Here is a 22,329-nt window from a genome sequence, read left to right as displayed (position 1 = left end):
GCCCCGACCGTCAGTTTCAGGCTGAGCCGTCCGGGACGGTGGAGTTTCACCCCGACTCAACGTGGCAGGGAGGGGTGAGGAGAGGAGAAAGAGTGAGGAAGGAAGGGAGAGGAGCGAGGAGGTGGGAGAGGCAAGGAGAATGCAAACGCGGGAGAAATGGAGAGAGATGGAAGCTGAGACAGCGCAGACTTGTGCGGAAGCCAGAGTATGTGTGAGCGAGAAAAGGATGCGCGAGAGAATAAGGAGAGATAAGGACGAAGTGAGGACGCAGACCGAGGAGACTGACAAGGCCTCATCCTCGCTCGTGGCCCAAGTGTCCCCGGTTCTCTCCTACAGGGTCGATCCCACACCGGCCCCCGCGCGGCCGCATGCACTCTCCTCCCCGCGGCCGCCAACAGAGCGCCCCGCCCCGGGCCGACCCCCGCCGACCCCCGCGGCTGCCCGGCCGGCGCCCCGCGCGCCCCGAGCGCTGGGAGGGAGGGAGCAGCGAGCGAGCGAGTGAGCGAGCGAGGGAGGGGCTGCCGGTGGGAGGCAACCATGTGGTTCCAGCTCACTCTTTTTTTTTTTTTCCCCTCTCTCTTTCTTCACTCCTTTTTCTTTCCAAACAGGGAAAAGTGTTCCACGAAGCGGTAGCGTTTTTCCGTGTCGTCTTTTCCTCGCTGACCCGGGTCCCCGCTCCCGTCCGGTTGCAAACTGGTGGGGCGAGCACTGGAAGCCCTTCTGCGCGGGGCGCGGGGACCCCGGAGCTGGGCGCGGGGCCGTTCCCGCGCCGGCACATGGCTGCAGCCGCCCCGCGCGCACCCCAAGTCGCCGCGCCCAGCTCGCCAGAGGTCCGTCGGCTGCGCTCTGCTGCGCCCCGCCGCCACCGGAGCCAGGCAGCGGCGGAGCGGGGAGGAGCCCGCGCCCGGGCTTCGGGATGACCCTCTTCGTCCTGCTGGGGCTAGGTGAGTGCCTGGGGAGGGCGGGAGGGCGAGTGGCCCCGGGCACACACTGTCCCGCACCCGGGCGGCGACGCGGGCTCCGAACGTTCGTCCCCGCGGCCCCAGAGTGAGCCGGGCGCCTCTGTGCCCGCCTCCCGGGCCACTCTGAGCACATCTGGCAGCGGAGGGCCGCCCGGTCGGCCATCGAACATCTGGGCCTGGAGCAGGCTTTGGGGTGGGGGGTTTCCCGGTGGAGCTGGGCAGCGAACCGCTCGGTGTGGAGGGTCCTTTGGGGGGCGGTATTTGGTTTCAGGGGTATCTGGGGAAACTAGAGAATTAGGGGAGGGAAGGTTTATTCAGGAATGTTTTGTGCCAGGTTCCTGAGGGGGGGCGGGGGGAGCTTTTTCGTTTCAAGCAGGCGCCTGGAGGGCGCAGATTAGAAACAGATGTGTTGGAGGGTAAACGAAAAGGAGTAGGGGAGGAGGGGGGAGAGGACAGCCGGAGAGGGGAAAGGGCCGAGCACCAGGAGGACCGGGAAGGTGCGGAGAGCCTGGGAGGAAGAGAGGGGAAGGGAAAGGGCTGAGAGCAGGAGAAAAAAGGAGGATAGTGAGGCAGAACAAGACTGAGGGAGGCCGAGCAAGACCTGAAGAAAAATGGAGCACAGGAGGGTAAAGAGGGAAGCAGAGAAGTGCTGCCTGCTGCCCCTTCCAGGTGTCACCCAGGCAGGACTCCTGAGGCCTGGGAGGCCCTCAGGCACCGGCTCACCCCAGGCAGGAAGCAGGCAGGTCTACAAGACAGTGCCCATCGAGGATGTATGGGCAAGAGCTGACAGTGTGCCCTTCGAGGATGTATGGGCAAGAGCTGACAATGGGATGCACCCGGGCAGGGAAGGTGGCTGGGGAGCTGAAGAAAAGTCACCACAGGCACCAAGGAAGCGTGGGCTACACCTGACCCAGGACCAAAAGTGAGCCGGAGGTCAGAAAGCCAGAGAGCCAGCAGGTGTGGAGCGTGAGTGCTGCCCTGGAGACCAAACCAAGGGAGAATGGCCCCCCGGTTTTGAACTGACCAGCTGGTTGGCCTCGGAACACGTACCCACTACCCAGGCCTTCGGTTCCCTTAGCTCCAAAACAAGCAAACCAGACAGTTCATAAATCCCTTCTATCTCTGACAGCCTTAAACACCAGGAGTTTGCTTGGGGCCTAATGGGTAGAAAACCCCCCAAACCAAAGCGAAGAGGCACTAAAAAGTCCCTCTGAAATAGGTGTCTAGGGCTCTCTCTTTTTGGAACCTTACAAACTGGCTAGGCCAGCCTCAGGCCAACAATAACCCATCACCCAGGTTAAGAGAATAAAAGAGGTGGATTAACCTGAACTATTGCTCAAGTAGGGCATGTAAGGAGCCATGATTTTTCTCATCTCTTTTAAATACCAGCCAAGTATTGCAATATCACTCCTGGGCACAGCTGGCATATCTGGATGGCACCTTTGTCACCTTTAGTGGCCTCTACCCCTAAGCCACCAATCACCAGAAGTCAGTAGGCTCAAACGTCAGAGCAGTCGTATTCAAAACAGCTGAAATTCACTGAGTACTTATTATGCTGAACACGTTACATGGGCCATCTTGTTAACTTATTTATTCTTCACACCAGCCTTATTGGCCACCCACTATTATGATCCCCATTTTACAGATGAAGAAAACAAGATGTAAAGAGGTCAAATATAATAACTCACTCAAAGCCGTAAGCTTCTGATTCACAGAGACGGGATTTGAATGTAGGTTGTTTGCTCAGTAACCTGCCATGAATACAGCCTTCCAGCTCCACAGAAGGACTCTTGAAGATGTTTTCTTCAGTGAGATCCTGTTCAGCCCTTTTCATGGAGCAGGACATGTCAGCGTGATCCTGCCCGTGGGAGGAGCCTTGGGAAGGGAAATAAAACAAGGGTGTTTGAGTCCCTGCTCTACTCCAGCCCTCTTTGGGCACAGTTTCTGATGGAAAGTGACTTTGGCCCACATGGTCAGTTGAAATCAGCCGGCTTTGATGATGGTCTGCCTCTTGGTTCATGAGAAGGAGAAAACAGACTAAGACATGGATCAAAAGATACTGTTGATTCCCTGGCCCTTTTTTATTGAGTGCCAACTGTGTGTAATCATTCCTCTGGTGAGAATATCATCTGTTGGGTTGACGCTCTTTCTCATAGAAGTTGTCTCTCTTCGTGATGTCTTTTATTGGGAGGATGGGGGTTCGGTCTTTATATACCAAAGGCCGTGTAGGAGAGAGCGCGCAGGCAGCTGACTTAGAATTGTGCATGACTGGTGCTCATCTACTGGTCACCTGAGAGCAGGATGATTGCCTACTATTAAGCTTTCGCCATGTCTATGCCTTTGTCAGAAGTGCACAGACTCATGACATCCCAGATCTCAAATTAAATAAACTGTTCAAGTATGAAGTCACAGAGGGACAACCTAGAGGGGTGGTATGGTGGTGGGGGGTGGGTGGTAGGAGGGAGGCTCAAGAGGAAGGGGACATATATATACTTATGGCTGATTCATGTTGGCAGAAACCAACACAACATTGTAAAGCTGGGGTTTTGAGCCCTGGGATGCCTGGGCAGGCACTCGAGTAAAGCCAGGAGGAAAGCCCTCAGAGTTGCCTGAATCCTAAAATCATTTCTGATCCCTGAAAGGAACAGTTCTGGGGTGGCTTCTGGCCACTGCTAGTGTGATTTCTAGCCTTTTTTGTCTGGAGAAAGTACAGTATTGAAGGGGAGTCCAAAGGGCTAAGCATTCATAATCTGAACAAGCATGGACCTAATGACTCCTTCCTTTCTAGACCCACGAGTGAGTGAAATTAAATGTCCCACCTCTCTGATGTGAACGAACAAGAAGTGCTCTGATCTCCTTGAAGGAGAAAGAAGGGGGATTTCGTGGGCTCGCCCAGGTCCTCCTCTGCCCACCACCCTTCCCTCTCCCTTGTTGCTCAGGTCTCATTATCCTATCTGAACTTCTTCCTAGACTCCTGTAATAGCAGCCACGTGGCCTCCTGCTTGAGCTCTCTCTTCTTCATCCTACACACTGCTACCCCAGTAATCTCATGAAACAGCTGTTATAAGGCAAAGAATTTGGATTAGGAATCTGGCAAGCTTTCTGGGTTCTTGTTCTGACTCCCTTGACTGTAGAATGGGGGTGGGGGGATTTTAAATTCAAATTTTCTCTGATTCCTTGATCTTGCTCTGCTCTTCCATAAACCTGGAGTAGTCTCCGTTGCCTATAATGTCAAGTACAAACGCTTCATTCTCATGTTAAAGATATTACACAGTATCATTCACAACTCACCCCCCCTAACACACACACACACACACACGCAGCTCTTCAATAAACCTGGAATGCTTCCTGTATTCACATTATGCCCCATGCTTCTTTCTGGCTCTCTGCTTTTGTTTATGATAATTCCTCCACCAAAAAGGCCCTCTGACTCTCCACCCCTACAGATTGTTGACTTCAGATCAAAATCCTGTTCACCCTTTAAGTCTCACGTCAAATACCACTTCCTCCATACACCCATCCATGATTTTGCCAACAGAATATACTTTCTTTCCTTCCTTGAATCTCAACAGCCTTTCTGTTGTGCTGCTTTGTATTATAGTGATCTGAATGCTTAGAGCGGAAGCTCCATGCCTCATTCATCTGGGTATCGCTTTCAGTACCTTGCATAAACTGAGAGAGTGGAAACTATCTGTTAGAATAGTTGGATTTTTGAAACATTTGGAACACTTAAGGTCAAGAGAAGTGAAAGATTTGGAATATGATTACTCTTTGTCTGTGGAACAACACAGCTGTGAGGAGCCTAGTTTTAACTGTTTGCTTTTGTGCTTCCTTGTCCATTAAGGCAATACAACCTGTACCGTTTTATTTTAATTATGTATAAAAATTATACATAGAACATTACATGGACAGGGACCAGACAATACATCTGTTATACAAACTGGTTGTATCGCTAGTACCAGATTTTTTTTAATAGACTTAAAATTTTTTTTCTTCTATTTCTCATTAATTAATTAATAATTTTTAGCTGCACTGGGTCTTTGTTGCTGTGAGTAGCCTTCCTCTAGTTGTGGTGCTCGGGCTTCCCGTCTCAGTGGCCTCTCTTGTTGTGGAACACGGGCTAGAGAGCGCTCGGGCTCAGTCGTCGTGGCTCACGGGCTCCATTGCCCCGCAGCATGTAGAATCATCAGAGCAGGGATCGAACTTGTGTCCCCTGGATTGGCAGGTGGATTCTTAACCACTGGACCACCACGGAAATCCTGTTAGCACCAAATTAACGATAGATTTCATTGAAACTTTTGCCAGGATGGGGAAGGAGCTTTGCTTCTGAGACAATGAGTGTGAGGAGTGCTTGAGCAGCCTACTGGCCCATGGCTTGATGATCGGTCTCAGTAGGCTTCCATGTCCTTCCCTCGTCTTCCCACATTAATGGGGATGGTCATAATACAGATATGTTCCCAGTAGGCTCATATCTTGTCGCATTCAATTTTTGTCTTGTGCTCCATTGGGCAAAGTATGCATGAGTATATTTCATAAATATAACTAATGATGATGAACTAGACAGACATTTTTAAAAGGTAGAGTCAAAGATTATCAGACATGGAGAAAAGATAAGACACTGTCTAAATCAGTGCAGTGGTTCTTAAAATTTTGAATCCCAGGCCCCTCTGAGAATCCAATGAAAACCCTGAATCCACTTCTTAGAAAAAGACATTTACACATCAAATTTTCCAGTAACTTCTAGGTTTTCAGTGACCTCCTAATACTGTTCCTTGGAACCCAACTAAATCCTTGATCTAAACCCACCCCTTCTTTTGTGATGAAGAAAGACTCAAAGTTCAGAGAGATATGGCTAAACTTAAACAAGTAGCTTAATAGAAGGGCCAAGACAAGACTCCTTAATTCCAAAATCTATCCTAGCACACATTCTCGAGGTAGAAAATCTCTCCCTCTCCACTTTAGCTCATTAGTTGAGCTCCAAGATCACAGTTGCTCTTCAGATGCTCCATTTAAATGAGCTAAGCACTGAATAATTGCCATTTGGTTTCTATGTTGAGAAATTGCCTGAAAAATAGGGCAGATGTCATAGCATTTCAATTTAACCATCTTAACTGGAAATCTTGGAAACTTCTGCATTGCCTTGTATAATGTCTGGTGTATTCAGGGGTGGGGGGGAAGGGATTATACCCGAAGTCCTAAAGATGCAGGTGTGCCTTCAAGGAATCGAGCAGGAAATCAGTAGCTCTAGCTGCAACTTCATGGTTTCGCTGGTTTATTCTGGGCAAGTCACTACCATTCTGAGCCTCAGTTTCTTTCTCTGTGAAATGAGGTTACTAGACTCAGGTTATCTCTAAGTTTCCTTATACCACTAACATTCTCTGGTTTGTTTTATAATTCTGAGAATTTGTCAGCTGGTCCAGACATGGTTGTGGTCAGAACACATGGGTGTTACCATGCTTGTTTGATTTCTTTTTTTTCAGGCATTGTCCACTCATAGGAATTAGTAGCGTATGATTGTGAATCCAGAAGGGCTGTCTGCTTGATGTGAAGAGAGCAGTTGTAATTCCACCCTGGGTCTGCCCTGAGGTGCTGCTAGCGAGGCAGCATCATTCAACGTCAGGGTAGATGGCCACAGACCTCTGCCCTGGAAGTTTAGTACCTGAAATACTCATCAAAAGGCCGCATTCTGACCAGAGTTACCTATAAAACAACCCCAAGTGTGGATACCCAGGGTAGACTTCTGAGTAGCAGGTCTGTTTATAGAACTGTTTACAGAAATTAAGCATTTCCTTCAGTTCTTAAAATTGAGGCATAATTTACATATGATAAAGTATACCCACTAAGTGTGTAGCTTAATGGTTTCCCTGCGTGGATTTGAACTTGTGGTTGGGTTTTGAAATATAAGTTGTATATTTTTAGCTCCCTCATAGTACCTGAGAGAAGACTATGTGGGTGGGATTGTTATGACAGCAGAATTTATTGCTACATTTGTACAGAGTTCCACAGTTTACATACCTTATCTCATTATCAAATCACTTGTTGAGGGTAAATGTCATCATTATTCCACTTCACAAATAAATAAACTAAGGTCTAGAGAAATAAAGTGAGTTTCTCAAGATTACTGTCTTACATTCTAGGAGAATAGCATTGAAACATGTATATTATCATATGTGAAACAGAACACCATTCCATGTTCGATGCATGAGACAAATGCTCAGGGCTGGGGCAATGGGATGACCCAGAGGGATAGGATGGGGAGGGAGGTGGGTGGGGGGGTCCAGGAAGGGGAACACATGTAAACCCATGGCTGATTCCTGTCAATGTATGGCAAAAACTACTACAATATTGTAAAGTAATTAGCCCCCAACTAAAATAAATAAATTTATTAAAAAAAAAAAAAGATTACTGTCTTAGTAAACAGCTGATCCAGGACACTAAGCAAGCATTTTAGATTCCAAAAACGATTTGCTTTCCAATTTTCAGGAGGCACATAGTTATTCTGAAGTCAAGGCTTCTGTGTTCCAAGAAGAGAGGGTCAGGTTGAAGCAAGGCTTAGTTTAAAGAATTCTAAACCATAAATCCCACGGTGGAAGGTTCAGTTAGAACATTATCACCCCCTACCCTGTACTCCATTCAGATGGTTAAGAAATGTTTGGGTTAATGTTTATTGTTTATGATCCAGAATTACTGCATATGACATATAAAGGTTACGTATGCAGATGAATGAAGTTACATATGCTAATGAATCAGAATACTCTCCTAGTCCTCAAGGTCACTGTTGTAGAGACCTTGCTGTGCTTTTGAGTCAGATGCGTGAGCTCAAGCTCCTTGTTGGTACTGAGACTGGGTGATGATGGTGTACGTTTGGCTATGACTTGCCCTATATATTGCCTTTTCTAGTTAAATTCCTCTTTTCAGCAGTTTTGACTTCTTTGTTTCCCCTCCCTAAAGAAGAATGCAGACTGTACCAAAAAGGAAAGAAAAAAAAAATTCTGGTTATCTGAGCTTCTTAACCGTCTAGATTCTGGGAAAGTAAAAGTGTGTTTCCTTTGGCACGGTATAGACCAGTGCCAGCCAGCCAGCCTCAGAAGGCTGAAATCAAACAGTCTTGATTTTGCTAGTGACAGTGGTGTGGAGCACCAGCCAGAGTCTGCTGGTGATAAGACTGAGGTCTGCTTTGTCTTTGAGGGAGGCAAGGGAGAAGCCATTGCCTTTGTGACCACACTGAGAAGTGAACAAGGGCAACCGTCTTCAGACGCCAGTGTGGAATATGGGAGCTTTTTCTGAAGCCAGGCAGGAAGGGGATCTGAAGAGTTCAGGCCATTACAACAGGGGAGATGAAAGAGGAGCAGGCGGAAGAGGAAGGCATAGAAAAAGGGGGGTCCTCCTTCTACAGTTCAGGCTCTGTGCTAGACTCCCAGGTGCCAGTGATACGAAATGCAGTTCCCACCATCTAAGAAGTCAGCCCAGTGGGGCAACACAGTCATAAACAAGACTGTCATTGAGTGCTGTCATAAACAAGTGCTGTCATTGAGGAAAGTACCAGGGTTTCTCGGTGTCCCAGGGAGGAAGCAACTCCATCCTGTGCTGTCTTATGGGGTGGGCGGTATCTTCCCATGTGGATCTTCAGGCTGGTGGCTGATGTTCGCTGGTGGCTGATGTTCGCTGGTGGCTGATGTTCACCAGTCGCCCGCAGCACTGTACGTTAGTGGAGCTGGTGCTAGGTAAACAGCTGGTGGGTTGATGGATCACCCCCATCACCGTCAGAAGGGATGGATTCAGTGTGTGTCCTTGGCATTCAGCCCAGTGCTTCCTGGAGGGATCGGACCTCCCGAAATCCTCGCCTATTGAAAGTTATGGGTCATTCTCCATCACAGCCTGCCAGTTCCATAGCTGCCTCTGGTTCCCTGTCCCTCATAGGACATTCAAAAGAAAAGAAAAAGAGAGAGAAATACATCAGTGAATTTGGATCTCTTAGTTAAGAATGATAGTCTGTTCACCTGAGGTTTTAATAGCATTTGTCCACATGGAAAGCGAATAGGATCAAGCCAAGAAGGAATTTTTTGTTCCAGAAGAAATCCATTTGTATTGAACAGTCCTAAGCCCCTGACATATCCTTACTTTTCTTCTTGGGGTGTTGGGGGTTGAAGGGGTGTCAAATCCTGGAGAGGGGGATAGCTTTGCGACTTCATTGTTTAAATTTAGGCTTGGGTTTGTGGGGATCATTCCGACTCGAAGCAATAAGCCTTCCAACCCAGCTTCTGTCACTTCTCATTACTTCCAGTGACAGTTCCAATTATTTCCAATCACTCTTCAAGGGGATAGTCGGGTCAGGCACAGGGACAGCCATGTGGACTGGCAGGGCAGCCGCTTCTGTGAGCACCCGGCCCCGGGGTCCTAGCTGGGCCTCTCTATAACCATGTGAGCTTGGGCATTGCCCCTTCCTGACCTTGGTTTTCTCACCAGTGATCACATCTAATAATGCATAGGTTTGTTGTGAGAATTAAATGAGTCAGTGCATACAAAGAATTTATCATCCTGCTCAGTACATAATAAGCTAATAAGTGACTGTCCCTACTGGGAGAGGCTCAGCCCAGGGGGATTGGAAGGTTTGCTTTAAATCAGCCAACACCAGGCCAGCAGGGCCGGCCTTCAGGGCTCCGACCACCGCTGCCCCTCCATCCGGCAGATGAGTCCCCAGATGTCCTTTGGGGAATGTCACCCTGCCCCATGACCCCAGGAGGTGCATAGACTCCATCTGCACCGCAGTTTCTGTAACTGCTCTGGGAGAGTAATTTTTTGTGTTACTCAGTCCCGGGCAAGAAATGCCCACTCTGCTTACTGTCCACTGAAGTCAGATCACGGGGGACTGGCTCTGCCCTGCCCAACACAAGCTCCCCGAGGCCCATGCCCACTTGAGCTATCCAGCCTGGGCAAACACAGGCTGGCTCATTTCTGCTTTCACGCTCAGGCAGTGTTTTATTGAGCACCTGCTATGTAGCAGGCATCATGCTAGGGACTTTCATACAAGAAATTTCTGGTAACCTCATAGCAACACGTGAGGCTGGTATTATCATCATCCCTATTTTGGGTCGGAAGATTGAGAGTGAAGAGGTCAAGTGTTCTGACTTAGGCTGCAAAGCTGTACAGACTGGATCTGACTTTGCCTCCTGCTTCAGCACTGACCTGGGAAAGATGGGAGGGGAGAGACAGATGGATGACACACCTGTGGGGACACGCAGATGGGAGACCACTCAGGGACTGAGTGGCCACCACCTGGTCTTTGAGAATCTGGCCTGAGAAGCAGCTGCAGGGCCCTGCATCCTCCACTTTCGTCCTGACCAAAATTAGATCCAGTGAGCTCAACACCCACACTCGACATGTTGAATTGTATTTCCTGTTTAAATTTGGGAGGAAAGGAAAACCTCAAGGTGGGAAGGAAAATGTCTTGTTTTTTTCCACTGACCTGAACAGCAAAGAGAGCAAAGAGTGTGATTCCCTCCCTATTCAAGAAGGCTTTTGTGTCCCAGATTTCTGCAGACCTAGAATTCCCACTCAGAATGGATTCCTGGGCCAGGTGGGTAGAGGCTGGGTGTCCAGCGGAGGCCTGGTCTCCATCTGCTTTCCTTGGCTGGAGGTCCATCCCCCGGCCCTTCAGCCAATGGCAAAGTACGGGCTCCCGCCTCTTGACCTGTCACCCTCAAAGGAGGAGAGCTAGAAACAGGACCCCCTCTTCACAGCCTCTGTCTCCGCTCCACCGCCTCTCTCCCTGTTCCTGGAGACCTGCAGCTTCCCAAGCCCTGAGGGATCCAGATGACCGTCTCTCACACACCTGCCACCTGAGTCTGACCTTGCCCTCACTCTGCCCTTCCTGCTCTGGACTCAGTATGGCTGCTCTCAGCTCTGGCAGGTAGTGAGAGGAAGAGAGAGATGGAGAGAGATAAACAAGAGAGTGAGACAGAAAAACAGAGAAAAGACAGAAAGACAAAGAAAGAAACAAGAGAGACAGAAAGAGACAGAAAAAAAAAACAGAGACAGAAGGACAAGGACAGAGAAACAGACATTCACACAGAGACAGATACACACAGACAAAGACTTAGACACACACACACACACACACACACACACACACGAAGAGCAGGCGTGTCCTCTGTAAAGCTCATTTTTCCTGTGTCACCTGTCACATGGAGTCAAAGGTCCTCTTCCTTTTTCTCCCTTCTCCTCTGTCCTGGTGGATTCACCCTGCACATCACTAACTCCACTGGGGTATCTGAGGTAGGGCGAGCAGAGGAAACACAAGTCAGTGATTATAGAATGTGTTGTTGGGATTTAAAAAAGCATTATTTCCAGGCTTAGGGCTTATGTGTATGTTAGCCCATATAATCTTCATGATAGCTCTGTGAGACAGGTATTGTCAGTCTCCATTTAATCGAAAAGGATCAGAGAGGTTAAGACATTTTCCTGGTGTTACGTAGCTAATTACTAGCAGAATCAAAAGGAGAAGGCAGGTCTTCCAACTCTCAAATGATTGCTCATCCCCCTCCTCCACTGGACCATGAGAACCCCTATCCATGGTGCGACACCCCCCAGCACTGAGCAGGGCCCCTCACACGTTCCCACCTCTGCTGTCTCTTTGCCAGCTCGTGGAGCGGGCAGTGAATGAGCTTCCTTTGAAAGATCATTGCCTGTTGTGACTGCTCTCTGCCCTGGGAGGACTTGAGGTTTGTCTAATAGGTACAGTGACCAACTGTCCTGATTTGCCCAGGACTGGAGGGAGATTCTTAGAACTTGGAATACAGGATTTTCAGTGCTAAAATCAGGACAGTCCTGAACAAAACCATTTGGTTGGTCACCCAAGCTGTAGACTATGTCAGCATTCCAGGTGTGACCCTCAGACAAGCGGCAGGGGTAACACAGGGAGCTTGCTAGAAGTGTCACATCTCAGGTCCCGCCTGGACCCACTGAACAAGAATCTTCAAGATTCCCACAGAGTATCAGAAACATCTGAGAAGCTCCAGAGCGGGACATCAGGCACCTTTGGCAGGAACTGGGAATGGAAGACACGCACCTTAGTTCCCTGACCTAGCACCATCACCTGCTGAAACCTCAGGTGATGCCCATTGACATATAAGATGTAGGTTTAAAGGCTGAGGGGAAAAGAATTCAGGGTCCCAGATTTGACCCCATGGGGGTGAGAGGCTGGAGGGTGTCTTGGTGTTATGTGGGCCTGAGTGAATCGTGGTTAAGCTTTTGCATCTGTCCTTGGAATGATGATGTTGTAAAGGTTCTGAAGTTTCCTGGATCTCCTTCCCTTTTATTGGGGTGAGGCTGGAGCAGGCAGTGGCTGACAGCAAATTACCCAGGGTGTGCGCAGGGCTACAGCGGCCTATGTCCCTGGGCCCTGGGGACATGGGAAGTGAGAACACAGAGCGTCTAATAGACCCATTGTTGTTGAGGAGTAGACTTCCATGATTAGTAGTTGAAGGAACAGTGCAAGCCTATGCAAGCAGTGCCCTTCAACTATAGGATTTCCCGTCTGATGCCTGCTTCTTGCTGCAGGAACCTGACCCAACTTTGCAAGCAAGCTGGCAGTGGTTACCCAGCCCTTCACGGCAAGCAGTTCACTGGGATGTAAATAGGAGTCATTGTGAACCTGTGCTCAGTGAGGAGGTGGTTGGCCAACTCCTCCATGCTTCACCAGCTCCTGTAGGTCTGGGCTTATCGCAGAGTGAACCCAGGTCAAAGCAGGTGTTCTGTCCTCTGAGTGATGGCGGCGTGTCATCTTCTGTTAGTCTTTTTGCTCTCAGACCTGACTGTTACTTGTGAAAATTACAGGCACAAGGCAAGGTAGGAAAATATACTTGCATGTCTAGGGTGGTGGGGCAGCCTCAAAGTAAAAGAAGCATAACCCACATTTGTCTACTTTCTCTCTGCTCCAAGTCACATGCCCAGCAGGGACTCTGAAATAAGAGCAGCCCAAAGGAGCGGGTGACAGGCAGGCCTAGAGATGGATGTGTTCATCCCCTCAATTAGAGCTGCTTCAGACAAAGCTGATTTCTGCTGTGATTTTAAATTGTAAAAAAAAAAAAGTGTTTTTTTTGGCTATGCTGCGTCTTCGTTGCTGCATGCAGGCTTTCTCTAGTTGTGGTGAGCAGGGGGCAACTCTCTAGTTGTGGTTCAAGGGCTTCTCATTGCAGTGGCTTCTTATTGCAGAGCACGGACTCTAGAGCATGGACTCAGAAGTTGTGACCCACGGACACATGAAATCTTCCTGGACCAGGGATAGAATCCACGTCGTGTGCGCTGGCAGGCGGATTCTAAACCACTGGGCCACCAAGGAAGTCCCTTTACTGTGATTTTAATCCCACCCTGACACTGAGAAATCAAACCATCACTTTTCTTGTAATAGGGAGAGATGTCTCTGACCCAGGGTGGTTTTGTAACTAGTTTTGTCTATGTGTGTTGTTTTCCCTGGGATCTCCAAGGGCTTGACTGTGGGTGGATTTTATCAGAGGATTCACATTTCCATTATGAAGCAACTCCTGGGTCCTAGGTTACTTGCTCATTGACGTTCCGGTCGGGGGACCAGACTGACAGAGGGAAAAGGAAATGGTGAGAGAGGTCAGACAGAATGTGGTTAAAGGCCAAAATGTTTGGCAGAGACAGGAAGTGAAATGTGGGTTTTGGAAAAAGAGAGTCATTAAGGTGTAAGATCTTACTTCAGCTAATGGTGGAGCAAGAGTATGTGTCATGTGAGGTGAAGACGTTGCGTCAGAGGGTGGGTGAAAAGGTGGGAGGAGACGCACAGCTGGGGCATGGAGGGGGCGGGGAGGACACATGGGGAAGCATGTGAATACTCAGCCTCGTTCTGGAAATAACACATGCTCGAAGCTCTCAGGCCAGTTTGGGGACCTACCTCAGGCAGTGCGGAGAAGGACCTTGGGCATCTACCTCACTCTCTGGGTCTCGGTTGTCACCCTGCACAAGCCGAGGTTGGAGGGGAGAAGTTCCAGGTCCTTCCAGCTCTGCAGCAGGTGGGCTTTGCAGGGTTCCTTAGCGGGAGACTGCAGACCCCAGTGATCCCTTGCCGTCCTTCCCACACAGTGTGAGCTGATGCCTTACCTGTGCCCCGCCCCCGCCCAGGTCTCCCTGCTCCCCAAGCCCCCAGCTCTGCCCCCACTGCTTTCCCCGGCACAAGAATAGACCCACACAGTCTGCCCTGAAGATGCCGAAGCCGCTTCAGTCCCAGGACCTTTGCACGTGTCTTCCTCACCTGGTGCGTTCTTTCCCTGGTCTTTAAAGCCTCTTGCCTTACAGTTTTCAGTAACAAACATTACCTCCGTGAGACCCTTCCTGAGCTGCACCCAGCCTCGGTCTGGTCACATCACATTACCCTGCTATATTTTCTTCCTAACATTTATCACAATCTGAAGTCTTCTTTTTACTGCTGCTCAACCCCTTGTCTCTTGTCTGTTTCCACAAGAGTCTGGACTTTGTATGCCAGCTTCTGGATCCCCACAGTGCATCTACACAGAGGTAGATGCTCAGGAAAGAGATGAATAAACACGTCTGCTTTTTACCCTCTATGGTGTGCATAGCAACTGAGACATTTTATAAATGAAAAAAAGTTATGTAATGAGCCCTTGTTTGTACAGAGCTCTTTGTATATATTATTTCATTAATCATTTAATCCTCATGACAACTCTACTATGTAGATACTATTAGGATCCCTTTTACAGAGGAGGGCGTGGATCATTATAGAGGTGAAATCCTTGCTGAAGGTTACACAGCTACTGAACCATGAAGCCTGGGTTTGAACCCAGGCAGTCTGACTGCAGAGCTGGTGCCGTAAGTTCATGTGCTATTCAGTCACCTAAGCCAGTGCTTCTCAGACGTTAAGGTGCTTATGAATCACCTGGGGATCTTATTAAAATGCAAGATCTGATTTAGCAGGTCTGGGATGGGGACCTGAGATTCCATGTCTCCAGCAAGTTTCCAGCCGGTGCTGCTGGTCCATGGAAAATACCTTTCAGGAAGGAAGGGAGAGATGGAGGGAGAGAAACTGAGGCTCAGAAAGGTCAGGTGGCTTTCCTTAGATCATGTAGCCAGTTCATAGCCAGCCAGTATCCTGGCTTCTAGCCCAAAGCGCTTCAAGCAACTCAGAAATGCTAAGGATTTTAAAGCATGTACACATCTTCAAAGACTCTTTGCAGAGAACATAGTCACCTGAATTAGAGATTGCAGAGGGGCCCATGATGATGGCCTGTGCCCCCTGCTGATCATGACCAGGGTACCTGATTGCAGCTGGGCTTCTTTCTCTCCCGAGGCAGAGGGCATGGGGGAAGAAGGGGTATGTGGAGATCACACACTTCAGCACCCTGAGTGTACGTGCTCAAAGGAGGTTTGGAAATTCTGGGAGACCACTCTTGTCTCTCAAAATAAGAACTGTCATGCCCAGGACAGAAAGTGCTGCTATCTTGGGTTTTTCAAGTTTTCTCTGGCTGTTCTCGAGTTTGCCGATATACTGTTTATTACAAGGAACATCAGCTCATTCGGGGCTGCCTCTACCCTTCCCCTGCCTTCCCCGTTCCTGTCTTCCTGACACAGAGGATTCAGTTCCTGAAGACTTTTATGCGTCCATCTGTTCCCCTTCCCACCCAGCAGAAGTCCCTTCTGGAAGATGGTCATCCATCCTCCAGTGGAACACACCACAGGGTACTCAGGACCTGCAAAGTCCTGTCCACTCTAGGACAGCTCTTACCCTGGGAGGGACTTTACGCTGTGAGCTGGAGTCACTTTTCCAGGAAAATGTCACCCACCGAGGCTACAAAGATTAGGAAAAGCCATAATGGCCTTAAAAGGGAAGGGCCCGCCAGTTTGTAAAGTGATGTTTTAAAAACATTTATTTGTGATGGGTACTGTGCTAGACATTTTCACATACACGTCACCTTGTATAATATTATAAGCACAGCCCGAAGTGTGTAGTGATAAATCCCCCTTTTGTATAGGAACACTGAGACTCAGGAAGAGATTAAGGGACTAAGCTCAAGACAGCTAATGTCATTGCTATTATGTCATAGCTGCCCATCCTTATTCTATCCCAAAGCCCAATAGATAGTTGAAGAACATTCTTTCATGGTTGTCTCCTATCTTGCTTTTCCATTTTACAAACTAAATACTCCTGTTTTCTTTAGTCTTTCTCCCCAGTTATTGCAACCAAATTCCCTGGTGGCTCAGATGATAAAGAATCCACTTTCAATGCAGGAGACCTGGGTTTGACCCTGGGTTGGGAAGATCCCCTGGAGGCGGGCATGGCAACCCTCTCGAGTATTCTTGCCAGGAGAATTCCATGGACAGATGAGCCTGGCAGGCTACAGTCCATGGGGTCACAAAGAGTCGGACGTGACTGAGTGACTAACACTTTCATTTTTCATTAATTGAAGCCATGCTGTGAGCTAGGCACCCAATATGGAGACTGAATTCATTTCCGTAAAAACCCTAAGACATCTCCATTTTATAGATGAGCAAAATACTGGAACTAAGAAAAGTAATTTGTCCAAAGTCATTTAATTAGTAAGTGACAGAAAGTGAGGATTTGAGCCTGGGCTTTGTAGACTGAAAATGAGAAAAATGTTGGGGTGGAAGGAGAACAATGGGAATCAGATGAGAAATGATGCAAACTTGGAATTTCTCCCATCGTAACTATTGTGTTGTCAGTCGTGGCCTCCCTTACTGAATAACCTCACACTAAATAGATCTTCAGGGGGAACTGAATCTGCGGGGAGGAGGGACTTGAGTTATTGAGGGCTTTGTTGGTGAGAAGGTTGTTTTTGTGTAATCACTAAGTCATGTCTGACTCTTTGCAACCCCATGGACTATAGCCCGCCAGGCTCCTCTGTCCATGGGATTTCCCAGGCAAGAATACTGCAGCGGGTTGCCATTTCCTTCTCCAGGGGATCTTCCCAACCCAGGGATCAAACCTGCATCTCCTATATTGGTAGGCAGGTTCTTTACTGTTGAGCCACCTTCACACCAATTCTAAGTACTTAAAAAAAAAAAAAAAACAGCTTTATTGAGATGTAATTGATGTATAATAAACTGCGTCTGTTTAAGGTATATAATTTGTTAGGTTTTGGCATATAAATATACCCATGAAACCATCACCACAATCAAGATATTTTAAATATACGTCATAAATCCAAAAGGATGGCATCCCTAGTAATGAATGTTGAGGGTTCTGAACTTAATGGAGGGTCCAGTATAAGGACTCAGGAAGGGTGTCAACCATCTCCAATCCCTGGAAAGTCTTGAGGTAGCCTTAGACCTAAGGTCAGCTGTTGTCCAGATCTGTGGGACAGATCTCCAGCCTCCCTCTGCTTCTAGATGTTTGTGCTACTTGACAGTTTTCTGACTTATTTTGACCTTGAGGCCAGAGCCCATGGCTCCAGCCCTGTTTGGCTTCTCTGGATTCCTGTGAACCTTTCGAGAGTAAGTTAACTATCAAGTTCTTGGCGTTGAAAAATCAAGTAAAATGGAACCCAACATGGCTGGTCCTCCAGTTCAGCGGCCTGTCTTTGCAGGGTTTTGGATTCAGTAAGGATAAATTACTTTATCCTTAGACTTGGTGGCCCATCCGAGTCTCCCAAGAGGATACCCAGGAGATAAGAGGCATTGGGCCAGTGTCCACTTGCCATCTTCCCGCTGCCCCTCTTTCCTCACCCTTGCCTCCCGAAGTCCCATCCCTAAATACACACTGCGTTAAAGGGACCCTAAGTCTTGTGGATTCTGATTGAAGGGCTGATTGCCGAGTCTTGCTGTAGGATAGATGAATGGCCTAAATCCCTCTTCACTCTAAGACCTTCCACGTTCCCCTTCTGGTTGAAGCCATCTCTGTCTGCTCTAAACTCCCAGAAACTATCCATATATCACCGATCTCCTTCTACCCTTTGAAATATAATTATTCATTTTCTGGGTTGTATGCTTTCTCAGGTATGGTCCTGGTTTGATCTGTCTTTGCATCCCATGCAGTGTAGTACACATGGTAGTTGTTGAACAAATGAATGAATGGCTCACCTTGTCCTTAACCTCAGGGAAGAGCTGTGCTTGTACAGGACTTAGAGCTGAGCCTAGCGTTATCCCAGTGTCTCTCACACCAGATGACACACGTGGAGTATCAGTATATTACACCCCAAATGTGATTCTCACTCAGGTGATATAAATAGAGCCAGAAAGATACACACACTGTCTTTGCATACTCTGTTAATTCTCAGCAAAGGTGAAGCTTAGCTTGACAGGCTTGGCTCACAGAAGGAAATGTACTGCTGTTACTTATGTGACTGCTGTCCAAAGACTGCCATAGCTGGTGAGGCTGTCTCCAGGGAGATGTGGCTCCCAACCCCGTGGTTCCAATAGGTAGCTGAAGTGGGAGAGAATAGTTCTGAGCAAGGGGATGGGGGTCAGGGGGCTCAGCAACTAGGATCCCATTTGGAAAGAAGTCTACAGAGTCCTGGTACTGTGGGCCACTAGTCCGATTCCCCATCCAGAGATAGATAGGGAAAGACCCAAGTGATTAGGTGCCTTAGGTCACTGGAAAGGAATTCATTCATGGATTAGGCAAAATTTAATTTGAAGAATAGGCATGACTAGATTATGGTTTCCAGACTTTTAGATTTCAGGGATCAGTGAAATTTCAAAAATAAATTTGGGGACTTCCCTAGTGGTCCGGTAATTAAGAATCTGCCTTGCAGTGCAGGGGACGTGCGTTCAGTCCCTGGTCAGGGAACTAAGATCCCATATGCTGTGGAGCAACTAAGCCCATGTGCCACAACTAGAGAGTCCAAGCGCCACAAGAAAGGATCCCGCACAGTGGAGCTAAGACCCGTGGTAGCCAAATAAATAAATAATTTTTTAGAAAATGATTAATGCATAAAATCAGGTGTCCACTTTTAAAATATTGCTGATTATTGACGTTATACAAAAATGTACACTATCATCCTTTTACAATTACTCCTAAAAAGAAATGGCAACAGCAACAATAATAGAAACAAAAAGATAGTTGACAGCTATGCTTGTACAGCTGTCTATCTCAGCTAACATTTACTGAGTGCTAACAGTATGCTAGGCGCCATTCTAAATATTTTACTTTCATCTTGTTTGACACCATACATATTATATCATTTACATTTTTCCTTCCCTACGAAAGGAAAATTTCGTCATGGGCCCGCAGCACCAGTTTATACCCGAGAGTTCAGAAATCACTAGCTGAGAGAACTTTTAGAGGTAACTTACAGCCCTAGGAGTCAAACTCCTATGAACCCTCAAGCTTCTGCCTGGTGCAGAGGCCAGGACAAGATCTCTCAGGGTAAACTCTTGCAATAGGATCCAGATCACAAAGACCTTCCTCTGACATTTTCTTTGAGACGTGGAACCCAGAGAGTTCTGTTCCCAGTTGCAACCGAGACTTGCAAGCTTGCAGCTTTTATTGACAAATGCGATGACCCAAGTAATTCGCCATCCAGCCAAAGATAAAATGCTTCCAACTACATTTTTGGGTCATGAAAGATGAAGGAAAAGCTACCACTTTTGCAAGATAGGTCCTTTTCTCCCTTTCCCTGCCTGTAGTTTGAAAAGCTTAATATTCCGCTATCATGTTTCATAACGAACACAAACCAGATGGCTGAAGCCAAAGGAAAAAATGCTGGGTTGAGTAACAGGGTATGAATTAAATAACTCTTAAACAGCCATGTAAAAAAATTCCTAAGTGTTTCCTAATTTCTGGATTAAAGGAGGCCTGAAATTGAAAGAGAATATAAAGGACCTTAGGACACTGCATGGGTGGGGGCTTCCCAGCTGGCTCAGTGATAAAGAATCTTCCTGCAAATCCCCCCATAAGAGATGCGGGTTTGATTCCTGGTTGGGAAGATCCTCTGCAGGAGGAAATGGCAACCCATTCCAATATTCTTGCCTGGGAAATCCTATGGACAGAGGAGCCTGGCAGGCTACAGTCCATGGGGTCACAGAGTTGGACACCACTGAGCACTCACTGTGGACACTGCCTCTAGACAGAAGGCCCTTCTTCAGATGGGCAGCCAGCAAGGTCATCCATTGCTAAGTCTCCCCAGAGATCAGACACATCTTCAAAAGGAGGAAGCGAGTGGGAGGCACTGTTGTTTATTTTTCCAGTGCTTAACAAATCAGCTCAAGAAAACCCAATGTCAGGCCTAGACATGAAATACTATGTTTTGGGAGATAGTGTTTTAATATCCAGATGGAAAAGGAGCCAGATTCAGGATAGCATGTGGTTTGAGTCCAGGCAAACCTGTGCCCTTCCTTCCCCTCAACCACCTTGCTTCCCTGAATAGGAAAGAAGGATGCAGTTGAAACTTCATATTATAGATAGGATGCCACAAAAAAAATTTCAAACTACTTCTTAGTCCCAAAGAACCAGATTTGGAGGGAAACATGAGGAAGCACACGCAGTAGAAAGAGCATTTACGTAAATGTATGAAGAACTTAACCTGAAGGGTGAGTCCTAGCCTCTACGTCATGTATGCTTAGACTCATGGGGCTGGAATGTTTAAACTCTGGTGGGGGGTGGGGAGCCCTGGAGAGCAATAACTCCATTTTCTATCAGCTCTGTGAATCTTGGGTAAGTCACTTTTTCCTGAGTCTCAGTTTCCTTATCTGCAAAATGAGGATACCCAATCATTAGAAAAGACCCTGATGCTGGGAAAGATTGACAGCAGAAGGAGAAGGGGACGAAGAGGATGAAATGGTTGGATGGCATCACTGACTCAATGGATGTGAGTTTGAACAAGCTCCGGGAGATGGTGGAGAACAGGGAAGCCTGGTGTGCTGCAGTCCATGGGGTCACAAAGAGTAGCAACTGAATGACTGAGCAACTGAACAAGTCCCACTTTACAAAGGAGGAGATTAAGATCTTAGAGATTCAGCAACTTGGCCAAAGCCACAGCCCAGTAGATATCTTATTGCAAAGCCTGTGCTCTTCTCCCTTAACTACACCAAGATGAGCTCATAGGCACTGAAATGCTTATAATGAGCCAGGCGCTCTGCAGTCATCCCTGGTGGCTATTAGGTACAGACTTCCATCTGGCATGTGCAAACAGACATGTCCGCCCACTTCTTCACATGTCCACGAAGACACTCACACCAGACAGTGCTTTACAAATAGAAGCAAGTTCCTACTCTGACCAGCATGAGAACACTTCAGGAATAAATGGACAAGTCCAGGGACTCTCCTGTAAATCCAGGCTTTGCAGTGCTCCAGCCATAGGAAAAGCAATCGTGGGTCATGGACAGTTGTTCATGCTCTAATGCCAGTTCTTCTTCTTTTTTAAAATATTTATGTATTTATCTATAGTTATTTATTTGGCTTCCCTTGGTCTCATTTACAGCACAAGGGGTCTTTTGTTGCAGCAAGCAGGCTTCTCTCTAGCTGTGGCTCACGGGCTCGCGACTCCAGAGTGCTCAGGCTCAGTAGTTGCCATGCTGCATGTGGGATCTTTGTTCCCTGACCAGGGATTGAACCTATGTCCCCTGCATTGGAAGGTGAATTCTTAACCCCTGGACCACCAAGGAAGTCCCTCTAATGCCAGTTCTAATCTTTCCAGCAGGGGTGACATTCACTTCGCTTTGGGAGAAGCCTAGTCCAACCATCCTGCCTCAGAAATGAGTTTTTTCTAAGAGGTTAAAGCAAACCATGTCTGCTCTGACTGATCATTCCTCTGGGGAGGTCTGGGAAAGGAGTGATGACTTTGAGGAAATGATAAAGACGGAGTGGACTCCTGGTCTGCACCCAAGGGGGCGATGCTCATGCATAATTAGTGGAGTGCTGATAGCACAAACCATTTTAAAGAGCAGTTTAAAGGAATTTTAAAGCCATTCATAACCTGGGACCAACACTTCCATTGTTAGGAACCTATGCTAAAGAGATAATCAAATAGAATGACCAAAAGTTTATGTATTAGAATGTATTCAACGTATGAAGATGTTCACTGCAGTTAAAACACTGACACAAACTAAACATCCCAGAATAGGAAAGTGACTAATTAAATTAAAATTCATGGATCCATACAGTTGAAATACAATGCTGTTAGTAAAATAGGTTACAGAGCACTTTCAGGACTTGGATAAATGCTCGTGATATAAAAAGTAAAAAGACTCCAGAACTATGTATATAGTAAATTCTCTGTGTGTGTACACATACATACATATATGTATATACATATGTGTGCTCAGTCACTAAGTCATGTCTTTGCGACCCACAGACTGTAGCCCACCAAGCTCAGACTCTGTCAGTGGAGTTTCCCAGGCAAGAAAACCGGAGTGGTTTGCCATTTCCCTCTCC

General features: G+C 47.5%; 1 protein-coding gene across 7 annotated transcripts in view; it reads left to right on the top strand.

The window, feature by feature from the left end:
* CLMP (CXADR like cell adhesion molecule) overlaps positions 1–22,329 on the top strand; it is a 193,773-nt gene that overhangs the window by 95,689 nt on the left and 75,755 nt on the right. For 5 of the 7 annotated variants that reach the window (XM_081541407.1, XM_081541405.1, XM_081541409.1 and 2 more), the window contains one exon: positions 609–944. In XM_081541407.1, coding sequence (XP_081397533.1) covers positions 917–944 — 28 coding nt within the window. In that variant the 5' untranslated portion in view covers positions 609–916. Of the gene's footprint in view, positions 1–53; positions 206–465; positions 945–22,329 lie in introns of those variants that run through there. The other 2 variants (XM_081541408.1, XM_081541406.1) reach the window with 2 other exon arrangements.

Source organism: Giraffa tippelskirchi, chromosome 11 (genome assembly GCF_054371585.1).
Source record: "Giraffa tippelskirchi isolate mGirTip1 chromosome 11, T2T-mGirTip1v1.2.pri, whole genome shotgun sequence".
NCBI lineage: Eukaryota > Metazoa > Chordata > Mammalia > Artiodactyla > Giraffidae > Giraffa > Giraffa tippelskirchi.
Note: the sequence above shows the minus strand (reverse complement) of the source record. Positions and strands in the feature narration are given on the sequence as shown.